The sequence below is a fragment of the Camelus dromedarius genome, chromosome 1 (genome assembly GCF_036321535.1).
Source record: "Camelus dromedarius isolate mCamDro1 chromosome 1, mCamDro1.pat, whole genome shotgun sequence".
In the NCBI taxonomy this organism is placed as follows: Eukaryota; Metazoa; Chordata; class Mammalia; order Artiodactyla; family Camelidae; genus Camelus; species Camelus dromedarius.
The window spans coordinates 32,504,149-32,529,266 of NC_087436.1; the positions used below are offsets into that span (position 1 = coordinate 32,504,149).

The window sequence follows — 25,118 nt, forward strand, 5'->3', positions numbered from 1 at the left end:
TGTCCTTTAATTATTGCCTCTCACCCCTTTTTTTCAGTTTCTTCTGGATCTCTATTAGAATGTGTAGGGTCTCTTTATTCTAACCTGTATGACTCAGCCTTTTTTTGTCATATTTTAATTTCAAGCACTCTTAAAATTTTTAGATTTTGTTTCAGACTTGTCTGTTATTCTTTCATACTGTACTATTTGTATTATTTTGCTTCCTTTAAAAAATCTACTAATCACTTTAAACATTCTAATTTTATAGTCTGTTTTAGAGTATTTTATCACATTCTTTATTTCTTTAATTCTGACTGTTTTATCTACCAACCCTGCCATACAGTGCTTGTTTCCTCATAACGATTCATCATGTTTTCACTGTAAATTCATCTTCAGTAAGGCTGCTTTTTTTGTGGGATTTTTATGTGCCCTGGGTCACAGAAGTGTCCAAGGGGTTTTGTATTTGTTTCTGTCGGAGTCCTGAGGAAGTCAACTGGTCTTAGAACATTTTTAATAATTGTTTGTAGTTCCTGTATCGCAGATACTGCTTATGTATATATCTTATACTTTGTGGCACAAGCCTAGGGATTTTGATTGCTCACAAATGACTTTCTTTTTTCTATTCACTGCTTTGAAGTGGTTGGCAATCCTGCTTCTCTACTATGGCTTGGTGCCTAATTTCTTAGCTTCTGTTAAATAAAACTCCTTCCAAGCTTTCAGCTTTATTGGACAGTTTGTGTGGTTGGTAGGCATGGTGTGTTCAGTCTCAGTCCCCTAAGTAACATTTTATTTTCTTTTGTCCTAACTATATACATGTCCTAGGCTTCAAAGAATAGGCTTCTGGTCTAGCAATTTAGTATTAAATTTCTGTTTGCTCTCTATCCATTCCATTCAGGATTTTAAAGACTTCTTTCCTCTAAGCATGTCCCTGAACAAATTGAAAACTTTCATCTTTTCTTACTTTATATGGGAGACTATTCCTAATATTGTATTATTTTAATCACTTTTCTTTGGGCCATCTTAAATCTTCCTTTTGTTATGGTAAACAGAACTGATAGTGTAGAAGGAAAGGAAAACATATTCTATTTTGTTTCTGTAACTTTATCTTATGTTGATTACTGTAAGAAAACATGAGTTTTCAAAAGTTAATTTTTTTCTCAAGTGATAACACTAATATATTAAAACATATAGTTTGGATTATTCTCTTAAAAAGATACTTTGCCCTATGCAACAGGAAGTTCATGTACCTCATTTTGGTTTTGCCCACTCACAGCCTCATAAAAATCTTCCCATATTTTATCCCCATTAGTTTAATATTCCTTTATGCACTAAAATGTTGATGTCTTGGGGGTTTCAAATGTACTATCTTCTACAACATTTCTGAGAAATAAGACAGACTCCTGTATGAAAACACTGGAAACCCTCTTTTCTGTCTTTAAGCCAGTTCCCAATTCTGAAAAAATAATACTCTCTGCTTCTTAATAAAGTCAGAATCAAGGAAAATAAAACTCAGAACTAACAGTTTTAAACTTCCTTTATTATCATTAATACAAAGTACACAAACTAATTTTCAAGGGGATATTTTTTGTTCCAAGATTTTATTTGCAAGATTTTATTTATTTTAAAGATAAAAGTTGGCAGATATGCCATTTTCATATCTTTTCCTTTCCAGTTACAGGTTTACAGTGTCATTAAAGTCATTATCAATTTTTTTATGAACAGATCTAGGATCTGTGCTTATTAAAAGCTATGTGATACCATAAACACTATACACAGTAATAACTGAGCTGCCTTAGTATAGATGTTACAGAAGAAAGCTTACTTATGCCCATAGCTATCATGATATCTCCAATAAGCTTAATTTTAAGAAATATTTGTCATATCATATGATTTTAAAAGATGGGGAGAGATTATATTTAAAAGAGTATCATTTTAAAAGGAGATACTTTAATTTATTCGATTTTTGCATTATACATTTTAGTTTTTATCACAAAAGTTAAGAAAAGATTTTAAATGAATATAAATAACATATACCACTTATAATAAGTAAGATTTCTCATTAAAGTGAATTTGACTCTAAGTAGGAAGGAAACCACATTTTTCTAATTTCTAGTATTTAAATCCTTGAAAAAAAAAGCCTATGCTTTATTGCAGAATTAGTACTTTAAGAAAATACTGACAGTAATATAACACACTATCAAAATATACACAAATGGCAGCTATGTTATTTGTATGTTTAATAAGTTAACTATGTGCATTTCTCAATTTAATCTCCTGATGAACTACCTCTAATATCAATATTAAGGAATTCTTTAATTTTATCATATAATACCAACACCAAAGCACCCCCTGTACCACGAAGGATATTGGAGAAGGCACCACGAAAAAATGCACTGACTCCTTCATGTTGGTATATCTTCACAAAGCAGTCTAAAGTTCCTTTATATTGCCGTTCAGCCTCACCACTCTATATAAAGAAAAATAGTTTGCCATTATCTTATTGTGTTTTATCTTAAGACAGACTTTATTCAGCACTAAGGACAGATTACAATTAACACTGTGTTGAGTAAGTATGTTGAGTTAATGGTCATATATTGAGTATTGTACCCACTGATTGAAGAATACTCATACTTTTCAGGCACAACTTGAAAAATAACCATATGTTAGGCTTAAAAATTTTTTTTAAATGGCATCACATACCATGATTTATCCTCTCACCACACTGCAATTAAGTGAGAAGTCAATAGCAAAAAAGATACCTAGAAAAATACATTTGGATGTTAAGAAAAACACATCTTAGAAAAAATTTGAAACCCAATAATAACCACTCCTCAACTAAATTTGTAAGATGCAGCTTGAATGGTAAGTTTAACCGTGAGAAATTAAAATTAACCAATAGATCCAACAGAAAGCACAAAAAGTCAAAAGTTAGTTATCTGAAATACTTTGACAAATTTTGGACACATTATTTCAGGAAAAACATGAAAAGGCCCCCAAATTGTTACAAGTGGCAAGGGGAACATCACTGCAGATGACCCAGAGATTAAGAAAGAGCAAGATGATGAGATGATGATATGAAGGACTTTATGACAGTTATTTTGAAAACTCAGAAGAAATGGATAAATTCCTTAAAACACTGGAATAATACTAAATTTGCTGAAGATATTCAATCAGTTGTTGAAAATCTTCCTATAAATTAGAAAACCCCATGTCCAGATGGCTTTATATGTGAGTTCTACTAAACATTCAATGAGCATTTAATTCTACTTTTACAGAAATTATTCCAGAGAAGAGAAAAAGTGAGGAGACTCCCCAACATATTTTTAGAGGTTTGCATAGGTCTGATACCAACATTAGACTAGGATAACACAAGAAAGAAAAACAACACTCCAATGTCACAGAAACCATGTATGCAAAGATAATGAACAAAAACTAGCAAATCAAATACAGAAGGGGAAAAAAATACCATGAATCATGACTAAGCTGGATTTATCCCAGGCATATAAGGTTGGTTTAGCTCTGGAAAACTAATTAATGTAATAAAATATATATTAACATATGAAAAGAGAGAAATGATATGATCATCTAGGTAAAAAACATGACCACTATTTATGATTAAAAATTATTGTAATCCAAACAGAAAGGAACAGCCATGACATGATAAAGGCATAATTACAAAGAACCCATAGCTAACATTAAACTTTGTAACACTGAAGGCATTCCTAGTAAGATTAGGAACAAAACCAGATTGCCAGTCATTACTTCTTTCATGTAGCATTGAATCAGAGGTCTCAACCAGTGCAGAAAGGCAAGAAAAGGAATAAAAGGTATAATAACTGATAAGGAAGGGAAAAAAACCCAGTTTGATTTGCAGATTATATTTAACACCTGTGTGTATTTAAAATAAAAACAGACTTCAAAGGGTGTACAGATAGATTAGGGTTTGTAATATTGAGTTTAACAAGTTGTGGGATATAAAATCAAAATACAAAATTGAAAGAATACTGTTATGAATTGTGTCCCCACAAAATTCATATATTGAAGTCCTAACCTCAGAATACAACTATATTTAGAGACAGAATCTTTATAAAAATAATTAAGGTTAAATGAGCTTATTAGGGTGGGCCCTAATCCAACATGACCATCCTTATAAGAAGAGAAACAGAAAAAGGAATTTGAGAAGACACCAACCCTGCTGGACCCCTTGATTCAGACTTTTAACCTCCAGAACTGTTAGAAAATAAATTTATGTTGTTGAAGCCATCCAGCAGTGGTACTATGTTTTATACATAGAGCAATGCACACATATATTTAAAAACCCACACAATTTTTTTCTGAATTATTTTGATAGTAAGTTACAGATATCATGCCCCTTACGTTTAAACACTTTAGTGTGCACTTTCTAATAAGTATATTTTCCTTCATACCCAAAGTACAGTTATCAAAATCAGAAAATGTAAAATTTATGTAGTACCATTTACCTAATCCACAGTCTATATGCAAATTAATTTTCCATTTTAAAAAGTTTCTCAATGTATTAACCTACAGCTTGACATAGATCAAGAAGAAAACACAGATATAAAAGGAACAGCTTTAAGAATATTCCATGAATGACATAATAGGTTAGATATGTTTTACTCTTTCAGATGGCTTATTGGGTTCTTCCAGGACCATTGTGTAGAAGATAATAAGGATATTGATAGTAACTACACCTCACAACATTGTTTTGAGAATTAAACGAGTTAAAGTGTAAAATGCTTAGGACAGTTCTGGCACATAATAAACATAGCTTTCTGGCCTCATTATTTTTACTTGCCCTCATGAAATTTATCATATGGGTATACTGAACTACTTAATACTTCTCAAGCCATACCTCTAGGTATGTTTTTTACCCTCTGCTGAGAATGCTGTCTCACTGTCTGGAGAAAAAACCTATTTACTGAGATTTAGCTCTCTAACAGGTCATATCCGATCACTTTAAGCATTTGGGCACCCCTCCTCTATTGCATTCCTGGAACCTATGCACATTTCTATTTAAACCATTAACAGTATGCGTTCAATACCATGCTATGAATTTGGGTGCAGGTTCTGCCTTATTTTATTTGTGTCACCATAGCTTGGTTATTATTTGCTGAATGAATGAATGTAGCAAATAACAATAATGGAGACTGCATCAAAATTTTGGTTTGGGGATTTATATTTAGAACATACATCATTATAAACAAGTTTTCATCCTTGGAGTTAAAAATCATTTACTTTTATTAAAATATATTACAACAAATGATTATGTATGTCAGTGGCCTGTGACTGGGTTTATTCTACTTAATCTAATATTCAGTTAAAATAGACACATGCTCATCCATTCTCTGCCATACTCCTCTTCCCTCCAAACAATACACGCTATAGGAGTGAAAGGCATTTCAGTTCTGATAATAGACATGGAAGAAACTTTGCTGCATGATGGCTGTTTTGGGATAGGAAAGAATGCAAGACAGAATATGTCATGCATGCATTTATTTTAATAAGTAAAACAAACAGCCTATAACTTTCAGCCAAAATTTCTCTAAAATTTTAATAATTTATACCTGAATATCAGAGATACTGAAAAATTCAATTAAGCTTACAAATAAGATAGAAGTACCTGCATCATCATACGTCTTCTAACTGTATCAAAGGGATAAGAGAGTATTCCGGAGCATGTAGTCACAACTTGAGCAATGAAAAAGGAGACAAGAAATGGAGTTTCCTTTGGTTTTGGTAATAAGCCCTAGAAAAGAAAAATTATCAAGTAACTATCTAAATTTCCAAAACATCTTAAATCTTCAGTCAGAGTATAATTCTACAAATATATGAAAGAGGGCTGGATTATATTTAAAATGCAATAAAAAAAAACCCAGCTGGATTTAATGTGGAAAGATTAAAATAATAGCAGGAGATCAACAAGAAAGGAGAATCTCACACATGGCTAAAGCATATTTGAAAAAGGATAGCGTATTTCCTATTAAAGGAGATCTGTTATTAATGGCACTGAAAACTAGGGCAGATAGCAGCCAGTGACCAAAAAAAATTACTCCATGGTTCCTACTCATAAAGTTGGAAAAGATGAAAGAATGCCTGTTACCATTAACAGATGATATTTGATAAGCAGCTTTAAAGCTCTAAGCTAGTGAAAAACATTCTAAATTTCACAACTACCACAGGTGATAACAGAAAAGCAGAGGGAGAGTAAATATACATTTTTCTGTGATTAAATAAACATACACAAGATCCTTTAATTTCCATTTATCTATTAATCTGTCTAAAAAATAAACTACAAACTAAAAGTAGTATGCCCAGACCACAGTAAAAACTACATTCAACTGCATTTACACTAATGATGGAGAGCAGAGATAAAATATAAAACTATTATAAAATTTCCCTCAAGTTTTAATCTTACTTAGTAAATAATACTGACATTAATTTCATTGCTTCCTTTCAGAAGCATTTCCATATAGAGATTAAGAGCATGGGATTTACGCTTGCCACTTACTTAGCCATTCCTACATTATTTATCTTTAAAATGGGGTATATTAAAAGCTTGTAGACAACTGCGAGGACATAGCATACTTAACAAGTTTCCAAAACTAAGTAATAGCTAAAAAAAATGGTAGCCATTGTTACATCTTTCTCTTTCCTACCTTACTGAAGTGCTATTAAAATCTGAAATGAAAAGGCAAATTGCAGAACAACCTACAGAATACAGTATAGAATCTAATAGTACCCAATAGATAACTGAGCTACAGTAGCATTTACTATATTTAACTAATTAATTATGCCTTGCCTACTTTCCAGTGATATTAAACTGATAATATGCATATAAAAAGTGATAATAAAGTGAATGTAAAATCAGAAGAACTGTTAGAAGATGCCTTCCTATATACCAAAGATTTAATTATGATATAAGCCTAATTAGCATGTTTTCTATTTGAATCTTTCAGTACAAACTGTACAAAAACTCAATGTTTGTATGTATGCTTTACATCCAAACTCAGAGCCATAATACAGTTATAATTTAATTAAGTTATGGCAAAATAGAGATTAAACAGAAGGCTATAATGTCTCTTATATCATCATTTATTTTGATTTCTATAATTAAATGTAAACATACAAGCTGAACATATTACTAATTAGAGCAATAAAAAGAAACAAACCATTTATTTAATATATACTACTGAAAGCACCAAATTACCTTAACTGTGTCATAAGCTCCAAAATAAGAGGCTCTGTACACAATGATGCCCTGAACTGAAACACCAAACCCTTGGTATAGACCAACAATTCCATCTGATTTTGCTATTTTCATAATACAGTCACCTAAACCCTTGAATTGTCGCTCTTCAGGACCTAAAATAAAGTCATTTAAAATTTATTAGTAAAGTTATGTATCAGATAAACACGTTAATCAGAGTAAATTAATGTAAACACTTTACAGATTTAAATTATCTGGAACTGACATTTAGGAATCTTCTAACAAAAAAAAAGCACACATCAAAACCTTCCCGTTCATTTAAAGATAAATAAGATTTCAAGTAGTATCTTAAAAGATTTTAACTAAAAATAATTAACTTCCTATGAAAGCAATCTAATTCAAGCAATCTGACTGGCTTAAAACATTTTAATAAAATTACCAGAAGTAACTAGTTGTCATTCAAAAAATATTTAGGCATGAAAAACTACAACTTCCTTCAGTTGAAGAGTGAAAAGACAGATAAAGCAAAAAGACAAAGCTAAAAACTAGCAACTTTGAGGATCACTAACATTTTAGATAAGGTGTCATATTTTTCTAGTGTTTGCCAGTTTTGTCTTTATTTTCCCTTGATCTAGAACTCCTTGAAAATATTTTACGAATATTATATATAGAATACAATCTTTCAAAATAAACTAACTTCTCCCAATTTTGAGAAAAACAAGCTATCGAATTGAAATTAAACCAAGATACATATGTTATTTTCACTTTCTTATAATATCAAGAAAATTTGGGCTGCCAGTTAAACATGATAGATGAAACTCAAATTTTCATCTTTGTTCAAATGCCACCCCTTCTGAGGCATTGTCTCTCATCATTTAAAATGATGTCACTCTCTTCTCCTAAGTTTTTTTCATGGCATTTATTGCTAAGTGGCAGTAAACTTTAGTCTTTTTTTTATTACTCGTGATCTCCACTAGACTGTAAGGTACATGAACCATAAGCTCCATGTTTAATATGGTGTGTGTGTTCGCACATGTGTGTTACACACACATATCCTGTATCTCAGGCAATGCCTAGTTCCCAGCAAGCACTCAATAAATATTTGTTGAATGAACCTCAGCTCCCTTAATAAATTCTATTAAAATTATAATAAAGGAATAAAACAGTTTTAAAGCCATATAAGCAAAGAAGAGTACATGACAAGAGATTAAAAGCCACAAGTTTTAGCAAGATGGAAAGGAGGTAGAGCAGTAACTCACTAAATGGAGAAAAGTTGAAACCTAGTTTCTTGCAGAGGGAGACATCTTCAAGAAGTGAGCCATTTGACCCCAATAACCAAAGAAAGAGATAAAATTAGAGGAATTTAGCACTATTGTGGTGGGAGCAAAGTAGCACCTGTATGCTCAAAATCTACAACCTCACCCTGAGTAGGAAGCTCTGTTAACCTCATAACCGAACATAAGGCTCCAGATTGAAAGGGGCCAACTGAGTTACCTGCACAAGTACTAAAAACGACTCACACAAAGATACATCATTGTGAATGTCAGATCATCAGGGATATAAGGTAATTAAAAAGAAAAACAAGCCACATACAAAAGGATCAGCAGTATTTCTTAAGAGCAGTATTAGAAACTAGAACCCAGAGAAATTCTTTCAAAATTGTGAAAGAAAATTTTAAAACCAGAATTTTATATACAGCCAAACACTGAGAGTGAAACACAGACATTTTTAGATATGCAAGATCTCAATTTATCTCCTATCCACCCTTCTCAGAAAGCTTTTAGAAAGCTACCAAAGAACATAATCTACCAAAACAAAAACACAGTAAGATGTGATAAATAAAATAAGAAGGGCAGAGGAAAAGGGAATCTCTAGGATGGGAGTTACACAGGTAATCCAGACAGGAGCCACAGTCAAGGCAGCAATAAATGTAAGGGATCTAGCAGGCGGCTTTCAAACAAAACAAAACAAAACAAAACAAAACAAAACAAAACAAAACAAAACAAAAACAACCTAGAAGTAAGTTATAAGCAGATTTTGTCCTTGCTCTTTTGTTACTACAGTGTTGACCTTCCTCTTCCCTCTTTTAAGGGAAAAGAAAAAAGTAGTAATCTTTAGGGTCTGTAACTTTACCATTTGGTTGAGAATAAAATTTTTAGACTGTATCCAACATTGCTGTTACAGTATAACTCTACAACAAATAATACAGTGTTCAAAACACAAAGAAGGAAAAGTTAGTATTTCTAAAACTCCCATACCTTTTCCAATATCAACACCTAATCGGGTTCGAGCAAAATCTAGCGGATATACTACACATAAGGATGTTGCCCCAGCAGCTCCACCAGAAGCCAGGTTTGCCAAAAACCACCTCCAGAACTGAAACATATTATTTAAAAAGTGGTTATTAAACTACAGAATCTGATTTTTAAATTCTTATCTTTATAGAGGTTAAAGAGCCAGCTTTACCACCTGCTCTTATAAGTAAACAGCTATAGTAACACATATAATATCCAAAATACTGCTCATGTCCATGTAGCCTTTGTTTCTTACCAGGTGGTCTGGGAAATACAGCTTAGATGCTGGCATACTGAAATTCTAAGATATTTTAATGTCCTCCAGCAAAAGTGGCCCAAATTAGCAAAAGAGGCCACAAAAGATAATCAGCTGCTTAGACTGTATAAACTTTTTTGTTAACAATATATGTTAGTTATGACTAAAATGTTAGGCATCTGTAGAGGCTTTAGTTGTTCCCTTGATTGATGGCAGGGGAGGTGGACAGTGATACATCGTAATGCCACAATTTCACTTTGTGATTTAAGTAGAAATACATTTAATCAGCTCAAATATGTATATTAAGTTCAAATGCCAAAATGAAAATTGGCAGAAATCATTTTATTGTGGTTTAGTGACACATAAGTTAGGCCTTTCTGATCTACTAGTTCACATGGGCTGTTGAGGTTCTTTTTGATGAACATTTGAAACATGCCCTGCTTAGGTCCAGTAAACTGCTTTTCAACATCTAGAGCTTACTGGAGAAATAAGGAGTATATGAATTGGCACTGTTATAGAAAATCTAGGGTACAAGGCTACTGTAACCATTAAATATATTAAAGTGAGTAAGAATCTAATCAAGCTGAGTTTCTTGCTTGCCTGTCTCTTATTTCTAACAACAGTTTTAAGTCTCAGATGCTTTTGAACTGTCAATTTTCTCTTAGCTTGGATGCCCTTCTTATCTTTTAATTTTATTCCTGTCTTTTAAAAGTAAAAAGTTATTGATTTATGCTCTAATTCAAATTCTATTTCTTCTATGAAATCTCTTATCTCCAATCCACTCAAAACTGTATGTAATCATATTCTCTTCCCACTTCATCTCTCAGAGAATTAAAGATGAATCATGTGACCAATATGTAAAACGTGTCATCATGTTTCAGATTCTCATTTTTTTAACAGTATTTACAATTACTTTCTACTCTTCATTTATAGTTATTTGTGTACCTGTCTTGTCTTAACCTCTTACCTTCTACAGACAAGAAATGTCTTCAGGCCAAAATTATTATTTTTACTTATTGACATATTTTTTATACACCAAACAGTTCACTCATGCAAAGTATTAAATTCAATGGATTGTTAGCATATTCATGGAGTTGTGCAACCATTATCAGTTTCAGAACATTTTCATCGCCCCAAAAAGAAACCTTGTACCCATCAGCACTCACTCCACGTCCTCCCCATCCCCCTAGATAACCATTAAGCTACTTTCTGTCTCTATAGATTTGCCTATTTTAGAACATTTCTATAGGATATTTCCTATACATGGAAAAACACAGAATACAATCTTTTGTGATTGGCTTCTGTCATATAACTTGTTTCCAAGGTTCATCCACATTGCAGCATGTGTTAGCACTTCATTCCTTTTTATTGACAAATATTTCATTACATGGATTTACCACATTTTATTTATCCATTCTTCAGTTCATGGACATTTGGGTTATTTACATTTTTTTGAGGCCAGGATTCATTTTTTTTATTTTACAAAGCAAGTCACAGGGCCTTGCCCAGAGTAATAGTAATGCTTTCAATAAATATTTGTTTAATGAAGGGTACTCGGACTCCTATGGCTTCTTTTAAGTGAAACAAATAAGTTCTACTGTAAAGGCAGTCATGTGTCATAATCACAAAGAGATAATTAGACCAAAAGGTTGATTCTGACCCCAGAGTAGCAAATCCACAGTCTAGTAGACGATACATAATCTGGTAGAAAAAGAGGAGCTGGGCCAGAGTTTATGTCTTGAAAGTCTATGCCAGTTAGCAGTAAGGACAGAAATGGAAAGATATTAAATAGCTTTTTTTAGGTTTTAGTCGGCTTTGAGACTGTTGAAAGCTATAGATACTCTTCCAGTACAAATCACACATATATAAACATATACTTTTGTTTTTTATTTATTTTTTATTAAGTATAGTTAATTATAATGTGTCAATTTCTGATGTATATAGCATAATGCCCCAGTCATGCATATATATATATATTCGTTTTCATATTCTTTTTCATTAAAGGTTATTATAAGATACTGAATATAGTTCCCTCTGCTATACAGAAGAAATTTGTTTATCTATTTTTATATATAGTGGTTATCATTTGCAAATCTCAAACTCCCAAATTTATCCCCTCCCATCCCCTTTCCCCTGATAACCGTAAGATTGTTTACTATGTCTGAGAGTCTGTTTCTGTTTTGTAGATGAGTTCATTAGTGTCCTCTTTTTTTCTTTTTGTTTTTAGAGTCCACATATGAGTGGTATCATATGGTATCTGTCTTTCTGGCTTCACGTAGAATGATGATCTCTAGGTCCATCCATGTTGCTGCAAATGGCATTTTATTCTTTTTTATGGCTGAGTAGTATTCTGTTGTAACATACACACACACACACGTATATTTTATACACACACACACACACACACATATATATCATATATATTCACTGCAACTTCTTTATCCAGTCATCTGTTAATGGACATTTAGGTTGTTTCCATGTCTTGGCTATTGTATGTTGTGCTGCTGTGAACACTGGGGTGCATGTATCTCTTTGAATTACAGTTTATTTCAGATATATGCCCAGGAGTAGGACTGCTGGGTCATATGGTAAGTCTTTTTTTAATTTTTTGAGGAATGTCCATAGTGTTTTCCATAATGGCTGCACCAAACTACATTCCCACCAGCAGTGTAGGAGGGTTCCCTTTTCTCCACACCCTCTCCAGCATTTATTGTTCGTGGACTTTTGAATGATGGCCATTCTAATTGGTATGAGGTGATAGCTCATTGTAGTTTTGATTTGCATTTCTCTGATAATTAGTGACATTGAGTATTTTTTCATGTGCCTATTGGCCATTTGTATGTCTTCACTGGAGAATTGCTTGTATAGGTTTTCTGCTCATTTTTGGTTTGGGTTGTTTGTTTGTTTTTGTTATTAAGTTGTATGAGCTGTTAAAGTTATTCCTCTAGAGCACATGGGTCCCAGGTAAAGAACCTCTAACCTTCTGAAAGGTTGGAAGGGACCACTACGATATTAACAGAGAACTTAAAAGACATAAAAAAATATATAGGTAAGTAAAAAAAGTGGGAAATAATGAGTAAACACAGAGCTTAGAGACAGAGATAGACTAAGTGACCTGGGAGACAAAGATAAAAGAGTATAGTTTGATCCCTAGAGCTGCTTTTGGTTCAAATTCCAGGGCCAGTGTATCATTGCAATAAATACCTCTTTTTCTTGAAGTAAGTTTTTGCTTCTTACAAGCAAATAAGCCAAACCATATATGATATGTAGCATAAAGATTTATAAAGTGTATCTTAAATTCTATCTAACCTTTCTTTTTTCCCCCAGGTAAAAGAGACTACCCTTGACCAGTTCCTTTGAGATAACCTTCTGAGCCCTTGGAATATCCTACCTAATAAGAGTATCTTTGTATGCCTGAGCCTTTGGGCAACACCAGATAGTTTACACTGACACTGATTTACGGTGAACACCCCTTTGTATACTTGGGCCCTTGGGCTAAACTGTATGAGTTTGACCTTTTGCGGGGTGGGGCAGTGGCTAGAGACTGAGCAGCTAAGGTCAGTCATGTTGCACGTGCCTATGCAACTGAATCCCAAAATAACCCTGGAACCATGGCTAAAGTGAGCAACCCTACTTGGCAACACATCATTGTGTTGTCACACATTATTGCTGGGAGAATTAAGTGCTGTCCAGGTGGCTCTACTAAGAAAGGAAAACTGGAAGCTTGCACCCAGTTTCTCCTGGATCTTGTCTTGTGCACTTTTTCCGTTTGTTGACTTTATATCATTTTGTAATAATAAACCATGAGTATAATAGTTTTTCTGAGTTATTTGAGTCCTAGTGAACCACTGAACATGAAGGTGGTCTTGGGGACCTCTGACACAGGTTCTCAGTCAAGAAAAGTTCCAACTATTAGAGCTGCTAGCTAAAGAAGACAGAAACGTTTTTCTGAGTTCTTACTACAAAAGCACAACACAACTGTAAGTACTTTATGTGTCTTTACATGTTTAGTCTCATCTAAACCTTACTCATCTAAACCTCATGAGGTAGGTATTACTATATCCAATTTTCACATGAGGAAACTAAGGATCAGAAAGGTGATTTTCAAAAACTCTTACAGCTAAATAACCTGAATGCCAGGATCCAAATCCAGATCTTCTGAACCTAAGTCTAAAGAACTTTCTTTGTTAACTTTATACCTCCCACTACATAATTAGACAGTTCAAAACATTCAATATATATTTGCCAATGATATATAAATTGTGGAAAAAAGGGAATTAAGGGTCTAAAAAGAAATGAAAGGAAGTAGCAACAAAGAAATGGTCCATGAATAGTTGCTTTTAAAGAACCTGCTAGGACAGCTTGGTTGGTTGGTTGGTTGAGTGAAAGAGAAAAAAAGAAAGAATGATGGGGTAGAGAGGGTGGATGAGGGGAAGACCTTGAGAGTAATGTAGGTGGTCTAGTGTATATCGAGGTAACAAAAGAAATGGAGACCATGACAAATGGTATATAGTGTATATGAGCAGGAAATTTTGAAAGTGAGATTTCTGTAACCAAGAGAATGATTATCGTGAAAAGGAAAAGGACTTTTGTAATAAAAAGAGAGAATTCTCTAACTTAAATTTATCATTTTCCTGTTTGTTTGATTTGATCTTCCTACACATTTTAGTCACAGCTAAACAGATCCTTAGTCATAAAGAAGAAACAATTTACTTCTTTAGGAAATAAATTGCTTCAGTGGTAGGAAATACATAGCTGCTGACTGGTTTTTTTTTTTTTTTTTTTTTTTTGCTTACCAAAACCAGATTGAATGCTGAAATTTTTTAGTGCAGAATAGTGACAATAATATGTAAGTCATATTAAAAATTAACACTTAAATCAGAGAAATATTGCCTTGAGACAAAAGACCCCTTAGTTATTAAACTGTTAAGAGGTTTAGAGAAATTTGTACAAGTTTATATAATTCTATGTTTTTCATATGTAACTTCTATAACTTAATGTATATTATAATAGGCTAATAGAATGTTTTAACTATTATTGTTTCCCACCACTTGAACACCTCTTTCCCAAATAGAACTCCACAGGTAAGAAATCCAACTATTTCTTAGAAAATTTTAGAGATATTAAAATATAATTACTGGTTTTTCCTAAAAATAGAACTACCATATGACCCAGGAATTCTACTCTCAGGTGTATATCCAGAAAAAAACCCCAAAATACCAACTCGAAAAGATACATGCACCACTGTATTCACAGCAGCATTATTTACAATTGCCAAGGTAGGGAAGCCACCTAAGTGTTCATCAGCAGATGAATGGATAAAGAAGATGTGAGATACACACACACACACACACACACACACACACACTGGAAGACTACTCAGCCATAAAAAAGAATGAAAATTTTGCCATTTGCAGCAACATAGATGTACATGGAGGGCATTATGCTAAGTGAAATAAATCAGACAGATAAACACAAATACTGTATGATATCACTTATATGTAGAATCTGAAAAACTACAACTAGTGAATAAAACAAAAAAGCAGTGGACTCATAGATATAGAGAACAAACTAGTGGTTACCAGTGGGGAGAGAGGAGGGGAAAGGGCAACAAAGGGGGAAAAAAAGGGGTACCATGCATTACATGAAATCACATGTGTGAAACTTCTGAAAATTGTAAACCACTATGGACTTAAAAAAAAATCTTTCATCCAATAAAAAATAAAATTAAAAAATTACCTGTTTTTCTTTATTAACTCCGGACATGAAAAGTTGTTTGTATTTGTCTTTAAAAGCAAAGTTTAGAGCTTGTGTTGGAAAATACCGGATGACATTTGCCAAGTTGCCACGCCAATAACTGAGGAAACCTAGAGAAGAAAACATACTAAATATAAACTTATATTGTATTATTAGTAAATAATTTCCATAGTTTTAACAAACGTAGCTGGTTGAATTATCTAAAACTTACACCTTTTCTTATGAGAAAAAAAAAAAGTTTACATGTGTCTCCAACTGAAGAGAAAAGAGAGTTAACTCCATGTACCCCATTCCAGTTTTGTTAATTTCCAATAAGAAGCCCTGAATACCTGAAAACCTATGGAAAGCATTATCAGCTGAATATAAGGCTCTTTACTAGTAGAAAAATAGAGCTTACTAGTATTTGTCAGAGAAGCTAGTAACCCTTAGCCTCATTTCCAAATCAGAAAATACAATTCCTACAGTAACTAGGCTGTTGGAACAAAATTGTTTTGTACACATGCTCCTGAGAATGAGGGATAAGTCTTATCTTTATGTTCTGAAACCTAGCCAAAAAAGGAATCAATTTTCAATTCAAGGCAGTTTTCAGAGGCCTGAAAGATTAGAGGAAACTTTCAAGATCTTCCCACTTCAAATTTCCATGGATTGACTAAACTTTATAATTCAGTAATTGTGTTACCTTTATAACTCAGAGCTGCCTTTATAATCCATAGCTGCCATAGAATACAACAGGCTAGCTCTTCAGTACCTCTGGCTATTGTTATAGCTTTACTTTGCAGCTCTTAATAGGATACCTCTAGTCCCAGTTTGGAGAATAGAATATCCAGAACCAGTCTTCTAAAAATAAAAATTCAAATGAAAATAATCTCAGTTGACTGGTCCCGGCGCTCAGAAACTGAAAGTTAGATGAGGTAAGTACACAGAGGGAAAGATACATATTTGTTAAATAAGTAAGTACACCCTGTGGGAAAAAACAGTGAATCTTTGTGACTCTCAAGCTGAATATAAAGCAATTTCACAAAGACAATTAAGAAGTACTTTTAATAGCCAAGAAATAATCTAGAAGCCAAGAAATAATCTAGAATCCTAGAAGCTGATTCAGTTTCTAGGCATAATCACTAGGGCATTTAACACATAATGGTAATAGCTACAACTTCTAGCATTTAGTATGTGCCAGCACTGGCAAAAGCTTTATATGTAAATTTCATTCGATATACTATGCTTATGATACAGGTTCTCCTATAGTACTCACTTTATACATGCACAAACTGAAACTTTTGTAAGTTTAAAAACTATAACCAGGATTTAGAATCAAGTCATATGTCCCCAAAGCTCTTCTCCAGGTTTGGGTTTCTGGAGAAACAAATCTTAAGAGCAGTATGGTAAATAAAGTTCTCTATTTTTTTTTTAAAGGAAAATGATTATTGTAAAAATGTTGAGGCTATATTAACAAAAACAATAAAACTAATTTCAAGGAACTGCTTTTTATTCATTTCATCCTCATAATCACTCATGAGGTAGGAATTACTAATATCTCCATTTTAAATATGATGAAATGATATTAAAACAACTTCTAAGGTAGAGAGAAGTTAGCTAACTAACTTGCCCAGTTAGAAAACTGTAGACCTTAAATTCAAACTCAAGCAATCTGACTCAATAATTTTGTCTCTTAATTGCAATACTTTTCCATAAATACTTTAAACATGAAAATATTTTCTGTACTAAGAAAAGTCAATAATTTTTCTTTAATGGAAGAAAAATAAAAATCTTAAAATATAAGAAATGTAAGCAAATTATAACAGAATATTTCTTGCTAGTTATGGCCACACTGAATTACTGAGGGAGTTGGTGAATCTAATTTTTGGAGATATTTTTAGTGATTTTTAAATTCTTCATAGTAAATAAAAACATTTAAAAATATAATTAGGCAATTGTATTTTCTGAGGTCAGATCTGTGGAAGAGAAACAGAGTGTAAAATATGATGGTGTAAATGATAATGAAGAATAAGATTTGGTTTTCTACACCGTACTTTATAGTAATACAAAAACAGATTACTGGCAGAGGATAAAGTCAATCTTAAAAGGATAAAGAAGAACATATTGGCTGGAGAATTGCCAATCTGATCAAATGAGATTTAAGATGAAATCATCATTTGTTTAAAAAAAAAACACTAATAAATGAAAAGAAAAAGTGTCATGTATCAAAATATATTAGAATTTCCATTTTATACATGACTCATATATTAATAGTCATTTTGGAAATGGCTGATTCGGCTAGATGGTATTCAGGTACTATGGGTTTCATTGCACCCCCCCCAAAAAAAAACCCAGGTATTATGGGTATCAGATTATAAGTTATTAGTTATAATTCTATCATTATGATTACAGTACTGAATTAATATTTATTTCACAAAAGAGTGTCATATGTAAGAGTAGCATGAATGTTTGTATTTTTGGCTAATGTACTGAATATAAATGGAAGATTCTGATGACAAAGACATCTGCATATTAACATGAGACCATGAAAGAGTGCCAGATTTATGACTAAAGAGGTTTTCTAGCCTTGACAGAATAATGTATTCCTTTTAGTAAAATTGTATTTGCATGAAAAAACCTAGAGGATTCATCAAAACACTGTCAATGTCTCAATGAAAATCTAGAAACAAATAAATCTTTGGAAGTATAACTGGAAAACTGGCAGCTCTTGATGAGTTATGTCTGAAAAAATACAATCTAACACACATAAAATACTGCTGCATATATTTCACAGAATTCATGGATTCCCTGAAGCTACAGCTACCAGGCTAAAACCTCGTTTTAGCCTCTTTTTCCACAGATCACACTTTAAAAACTCATTCTTATTTCCTTCTTTGCATCTCACTGCTGTACCATGCTTGTAGGAGCACCAATGTCCTTGCTAAGAGTCCAAAGAGGAATGCATTTTCTATAGAAATATTTTTTGTTGGGGCCAGATTTCAGGGTTTTATTCAACTACACTTTAAGTACACTATGTACTATGCAGATTCTTTAGATAGATTACAAGAATCTACTCTATGTGTAATGCAAATTTATCCCGAATACATTCATTTACAAATGAATACAAGGAACAGATTTTATAAATGTATGAATGTATTCAAAACGATTACAGAGTTGAAATTTAGTGAGCATTAACTATGCAATAGACACATGGTTGAGTATTTTACAGACATTGTATTGTTTAACCATCACAACTACTACCATATGAAGTGGGTAATAATATACCACGGATACAGCTGAGGAAATAGAGACTGAGAGAGGTTAAATAAAAACTGTTCAAGGTTACAAGGTAAGGGAAAGGTTTGGATTTGATTCCAGATCTTTCTAGATATATCTGACTCCAAACCTAGAGCTATTAAATCTCTATTGCCTCTATGTAAAAATCAATTTTGGATAAAAATAGTAGTACTATTTGGTCAGAATAAAACAAACGAAAAGCAAGAGTGATGCAAATGTAGGAGTATTTGATTCTCTAGTCACACAGAATAAAAGAGCAGTTTCCTAACATATAATCACAAAATTGATAGTGAAAAACAGTAATTGCAATACATTTCTCTGCTAATAGCAGAACATTTAACTTTTTGACTTAGTAACTAAATAGAAATAATATCTTCTAAATTTACGGGAGAGAAAAACCTACTCTGAACTTAATTCTGAGAAAATAATTAAGAATTAATATAGAACTGATGGGAAAAAGTTACTGGGCCATTTGCTGGTCAACTTACCAGCCAAGAATGGAAATGCCAAGGCATGTCTGGGAATACAGTTGACCCTTGAACAATAATGCAAGGGTTAGAGGTGCTAATTCTCTGTGCAATCAAAAATCCAAGTATAACTTGCAGTCAGCTCTCCTATATCTGGTTCCTCCATATCCCTGGTTCTATAACCACAGATGCAACCAACCAGGGACCATGTAGTACTATAGTATTTACTACTGAAAAAAAATTCGTGTATAAGTGGACCCACACAGTTCAAACCCATGATGTTCAAGAGTCAACTGCGTATTCTAGACTAGCAAGCGCAAACATGTTTTGACAGTAGGCCTATCAGGGAAAAAAAATGTAATTATGACTCTCAAATATGTACATATTTTATAAAGGAAATTATATATCTTTGCTACTATACTGCACTGCTATGTATATCTGTAAAACATCCAAAAGAGAAATTAAATAACGAGATAAGGATTCTTTATTTCAAAACCTTTTATTCATACCAAGGGGACAGTGGACCTGCTGAGGATAGCACTAGGAACAAAGCTCTTAGTTTTATGGAGCTTACATTTTGAGAAGACAGACACTGAACAAATAAATACATCAGGTGGCCATAATAACTATAAAAATATATCAAATATATCAAGTGGTCACAAGAACAAAAACAGTATATATGAAGATGGAGAATGAGGAAGGGCTATTTAGATAGCATGGTCAGAGAAAAATTCTAGATATTAGGGCACAACTGGGCATTTGTGTTACTAGTTAAAAATCAGTATTTTTCAGATATCTTGCTAATCATAACATTTTCATACTATCATTTGCTATTATCTCAAGGCAACCAGGTGAAGTCATTCTTAAAAACAGTATATGTGAATTTATATTTCAAATAGTTTTCTTGACAGTTTCAAATATTTGAATAGTCTCTATAAATCTATTTAATTGAGCAAACATAAACTACAATATGTCTATTGTACAACAACTTAGGGTACCTGTCATCCCCTCTACCCTGTGTAACTCCTACTCTTTTTCCAGGATGCCTTAATGTCCTGTGATATGTAACTGACATTTGGCCCAACCACAGGTGCCAGTGCCAATTCATTTACTAAATATCAGTAAAGTTTATTTTGCCATTTTATTTAGATAAAGTGTATACCTAATATTTTCTTTCCATATCCCAAAACATCATCTTCAAGATGTAAAAACCTCACTACTTTAGCCTTCAGAAAAATCACGTTTGGAAAAGTTCAGATTAAAGACAGCTGATGAATTCATGGCCAGGAATATCTAAGAGAAATGAGTTTTGGTAGGCTCTTAAAAATGAGACTATAGATAATATCTTTAAAAGGCTATGTTACAATATATTAAATAAAGCATTTAAATTAATTAAAATATATAGAAATTGACACATATATTGACTATACTTCAGTAAATATATATATACAAAAAAGAATTTAACAAGCAAAAAAATATATTTACAGATGCAGTTTTGCTAAGCAAAAAATCATAGCATAGACACCAAAATATTAAATGGGGTGATTTAACAGTGATTTTTTAAAAAACTTTTTGCTTCTCTGTATTTTCCAACTTTTTTATATTAAACACGCATTATTTGTGTAATAAAGACTTAAATAGTACTAAATAAAAGTACAAATACAAAGTTGGAAGGTCATAAAATCAAGTAAAGAATAGAGTAAATCTTTAAGAATAGCATTAGTCAGGATAAATGAAGAAGCTTTCATAAGCCAAGGAAGGCTTACAAAAAAGTATCAAAGACACCCAAAGAGATGTTTAAAGCTACATTCAGAGCAAGAACAAAGAGATCTTTCCTTGAGGTGTAAAGAAAGAGATAAGGTAAAAAGATAGTAGAGAGCATATAGTTGTGCTTTCTGAGTTCACTGTCTCTTATACTCACTCCATTTGAAAGGAAAAGTTACGGTACAATTAAAGCAAACACGAACAACAAGAGAAACTTCAGAACATTGAGATGGCCATGTATCTTGACTTTCACAACAGAGAGAAAAGGTAAATTCCAGAAAATAACAGTCTCAGAATTTGATTGCCTAGTAAAGTTCCAGAATAATCTAGCAGTGATTTTCAACCCTCCCAGGTTCAAGTCTTCTATATATAATAAATATGTTACAATGCTTCCTTTACTAACTAGAAATAGAATTCAAAGTCCATGACCTCTTCACTAATTAAAAAAAATCAATGTAATGCCCTTTCTGTGATATACAAAGAGAAAATAAAGGAATTTATAATAAAATATATATTTTAACTAGTAAATTGGTGAGGCATGATCACACCATAGACATAATAGTCAGATGCTTGCTTCTACTTATAATGAATCAGTTGTGACATTCTGAAAAAAGGGCTTAATAAATATATTTGTATATTATATATATACACAATCATCATGAATTCAATAGTTACAAATGATATAAGTGGCTAAATTCCACACAGAGTTGCTGACATGAGTTTTCACAATGATGAACAACTCTCAGTAAAATTCTGAACAACACAAAGTACAATCTTCCCTTTACTTACATGGTAGCTGCATTCCTGGAATCAATGTATGCTAGAACTATGCACAGACAGTTTGTGTTTATAGGTAAACCAGAGTTTCTAGGCTTAGATAATCATAAACTGGTTTTACTGCTGTATGAATACCCAGTGGGAGATCTGAGTCATTCAGTTGCAGGATAAGTCTTTATTGTGTAGGACCAGCCACGTATAGCAGCAGCAGGATGTGTAGCAGCCCTGGATTTTGCCTTTCATACCACTGCAGTTTAGGATTACACCCTTTCATCTTCATGCTAAACAAAAAATTCCTCACAAGTTTCCAAAAATGCCCCTAGATGGCAATATTAACCCTGTTGTGAATTACTAATCCTTTAGCATAGAATATACCATGGTGTATTCATAACAAGGCCTTATATATAATAGAAAATATTTTTTTAAAATTCTGCTTATGATCATCTCATCTTGGAAAGTACAGAAAGTAGGGACCAGAATACTATTTTCAGAAGGGTCTCAATTTACAAGAGTTATATTGAAAATATCTAGGTTTAAATATTACAAAAAAACATTTAAAATATAAAATGATTTAGCACTGCTCAGCACTATCTATCCAGACTATTTAACTTTACCTGAGTAAATATTTAAAGCAGATTAGCAAATAAGAAGAAAAGTGGGAACCTTGCTCTGATAAAATAAACAGAAGTGGGGAGCTGTGAACCACTAACTGAAAGATCTAAGCTTAGCTCCCAGATGGGGCATTCTAAATCAACAGGTTAAATGACACCTCAAGAGTTTACCCTTGATCCTAAAAACTCCACCCAACATGTCAAAAAGAGTTATAACCGCATCCCTAGAAAGGGAATTCTTTTTTTATGGGAGAAAAAGTAACCTGCCCTTGACATATAGGAGTGAAAGAAAGGACTGCACTGGAGTTGAAGCCACTTCCCTTCTTGTTAAGAATACACAATAAATAGGTCTATTTCCTTTTTACAGTTCATAAAGAGGTTTCAACTGAATCCAACTATATGGGTGAATTATAGGAGATTTCTAACCAATTTATCGTCTTATCCATTTAGCTAACTTAGGAGCCATTCTGCAACAGGAGGGCAATGAATGGTTAACAAAGCATTTTTGGAATCTTAATTCAAAAAAATACATGCACCCCAGTGTTCATAGCAGCACTATTTACAATAGCCAAGACATGGAAACAACCTAAATGTCCAACCACAGATGACTGGATAAATAAGTTGTGATGTACTTATACAATGGACTACTATTCAGCCATAAAAAATAAAATAATGCCATTTGTACCAACATAGATGGACCTGGAGATTGTCATTCTAAGTGACATAAGCAAGAAAGAGAAAGAAAAACACCATATGATATCACTTATATGTCGAATTGAAAAAAAAAAAAAGACAAACAAACTTATTTATAAAACAAAACACTCCTCACAGACATAGAAAACAAACATGGTTACCAGGGTGGGGAAGAGGGTGAGAAGGGATAAATTGGGAGTTCGAGATTTGCGGATACTAACTACTGTATATAAATAACAAGTTCATACTGTATAGCACAGGGAACTGTATTCAATATCTTGTAGAAACTTATGGTGAAAAAGAATGTAAAAATAAATATGTATATGTTCATGTATGACTGAAGCATTATGCTGTACATGAGAAATTGATACAACACTGTAAACTCACTATACTCCAATAAAAATATACACAAAAAAACAAAACAAAGCATTTTCATTATTTATTCCTTGAAAACATTTCAATATTAATAGAAAAAAACTCCTCAATGAACAAAAATATCAAAATTTTAGCTAAAGACCGCTTGACGCAAATAAGAAATTAATACTGATCATGTCTTTATTCAATGTTTTGTAATAACCTATAACGGGAAAGAATCTGAAAAAGAATATATAAATATGTATGTATAAGTGAATCACTTTGCTGTACACCTGAAACTAACACATTGTAAATCAACTGTACTCCAATAATTTTTTTAAAAAACAGCAAAAAAAACTATAAAAAAATCTTTACTTAAAATTTTAATATTTTGCTTATCATGGGGTTTTCACATTAATTTTGATTTTTTAAAAATACTGCATTAAAATATTATTCGTTTTTATTATTGAGTTTTTTGCCCCCCCGCCCCTCAAATTTATGCAGATGTGATTGCTTCTTTAGTTGCAGCGCTGGTCTTCAATAGTTCCTGAGAATAAACAGAACCTCTTTTCTCTCAACACGTACTAGATACTGAGAGGCCTCAATGTTTCCATATTTGGAATGCTTCTCTTAAACGTAGTATTTCAACAAATATTTAAGCAACGTAAAGCACCTATTAACGTACAGCCAAGTGCCTAATGGCATCTCCCTCAATTCTGGGAGGTCAACTACTTTCCTCCACAGCGAGACGGTGCACCGAGGTGTAAATCCTGCTGCAAACGAGAAATTTAGAAAGAGAAGATGGTAGTCTCCCCTACCTAAGGACTGGTCACGTGTGGGCCTTCTCGGACGTGGGAAAGCAGAGCCTCTTACACTGGTTAGGAAATCGAACTATCGAAGCCGAAGAAACCAACTTAACCACCGACACACACGGCCGTGGCGCTCGCAGTCGTCCCCTCCCGGCCACTCCGTTTTCAGGGAAGGGGACCCGGCTCGGAGAGAGGCTGGCGCGGCGGGCGGCCTCCCGTACTCACCTTGCTCACGAGGAATCCGCACCAGGCAGTCGATCATGCCTTTGTACTGCGCCTCGGGGCTGATCTGCTTGGACGACGCCTGCACCTGCAGCAGCAGCTTCACCCGCTCGATGGGCGCCACCGTCGTCTTGGACACAGCCGCCGCCACCCCGCCTGCCAGCAGGTCCTTCCCGAAGGACCCGGCGTCAAAGAGCCGCTTTTCCGCCTTCTTCTCCTGCTTCTTCTTCTGAAGATCACGCTGCATGGTGGGTCGACGGACGTAAAAACAGGCAGCAGCAGCCCACAACGAGCGCGGGAGAGACGACGAAGGGAAGCTGAAAACGCCTCCGCGTCGTCCTGGCGGGAAAGCGGCGCACAGGACGCTGGGAGAACAGCGTGCCAAGGGGCGAGGAGCTGCGCAGGCGCCTCTAACCGCCTGCCGCCACCTGGCGCCAGATATGTGACTCCCGACACGCGACTCTTCCGCGCGGCGCTGTCTGGGAAAGTGTTGGTGCTGGGTAGTGTCTGCGCGGGCAGGGGTGGAAGGCAGTGGGTTCTGACCCTGGAAGGTGCGGTAAGGAACCCGGGAGAGCCAATTCTATGTAAGGATATTTAACAGCCAAAACTGGGACGGAGTAGTAAACCAACCGTG

At 33.7% G+C, this 25,118-nt stretch overlaps 1 protein-coding gene across 1 annotated transcript; it reads right to left on the reverse strand.

Moving 5' to 3' along the window:
- Window positions 1–1,499: 1,499 nt before the first annotated feature.
- On the reverse strand, window positions 1,500–24,783 carry SLC25A31 (solute carrier family 25 member 31). Its single transcript, XM_010977663.3, has 6 exons — window positions 24,488–24,783; window positions 15,497–15,624; window positions 9,466–9,583; window positions 7,208–7,362; window positions 5,621–5,746; window positions 1,500–2,446 (listed from the first exon to the last, which is right to left on the reverse strand). Exons 1-6 carry the CDS (start codon window positions 24,729–24,731, stop codon window positions 2,246–2,248), a joined length of 972 nt encoding a protein of 323 aa, XP_010975965.1. The 5' UTR covers window positions 24,732–24,783; the 3' UTR covers window positions 1,500–2,245.
- Window positions 24,784–25,118: the final 335 nt, after the last annotated feature.

Excerpts from the sequence above, each read along its gene's own strand:
- SLC25A31 (XM_010977663.3), bottom strand. The coding sequence starts at position 24,731 with ATGCAGCGTGATCTTCAGAAGAAGAAGCAGGAGAAGAAGGCGGAAAAG. Across the intron at positions 15,625-24,487 it reads GCGGATTCCTCGTGAGCAAG|GTTTCCTCAGTTATTGGCGT; the intron begins GTGAGTACGGGA and ends TTTCTTCTCTAG. Across the intron at positions 7,363-9,465 it reads AGGTGTTGATATTGGAAAAG|GTCCTGAAGAGCGACAATTC; the intron begins GTATGGGAGTTT and ends ACTTTATTTTAG.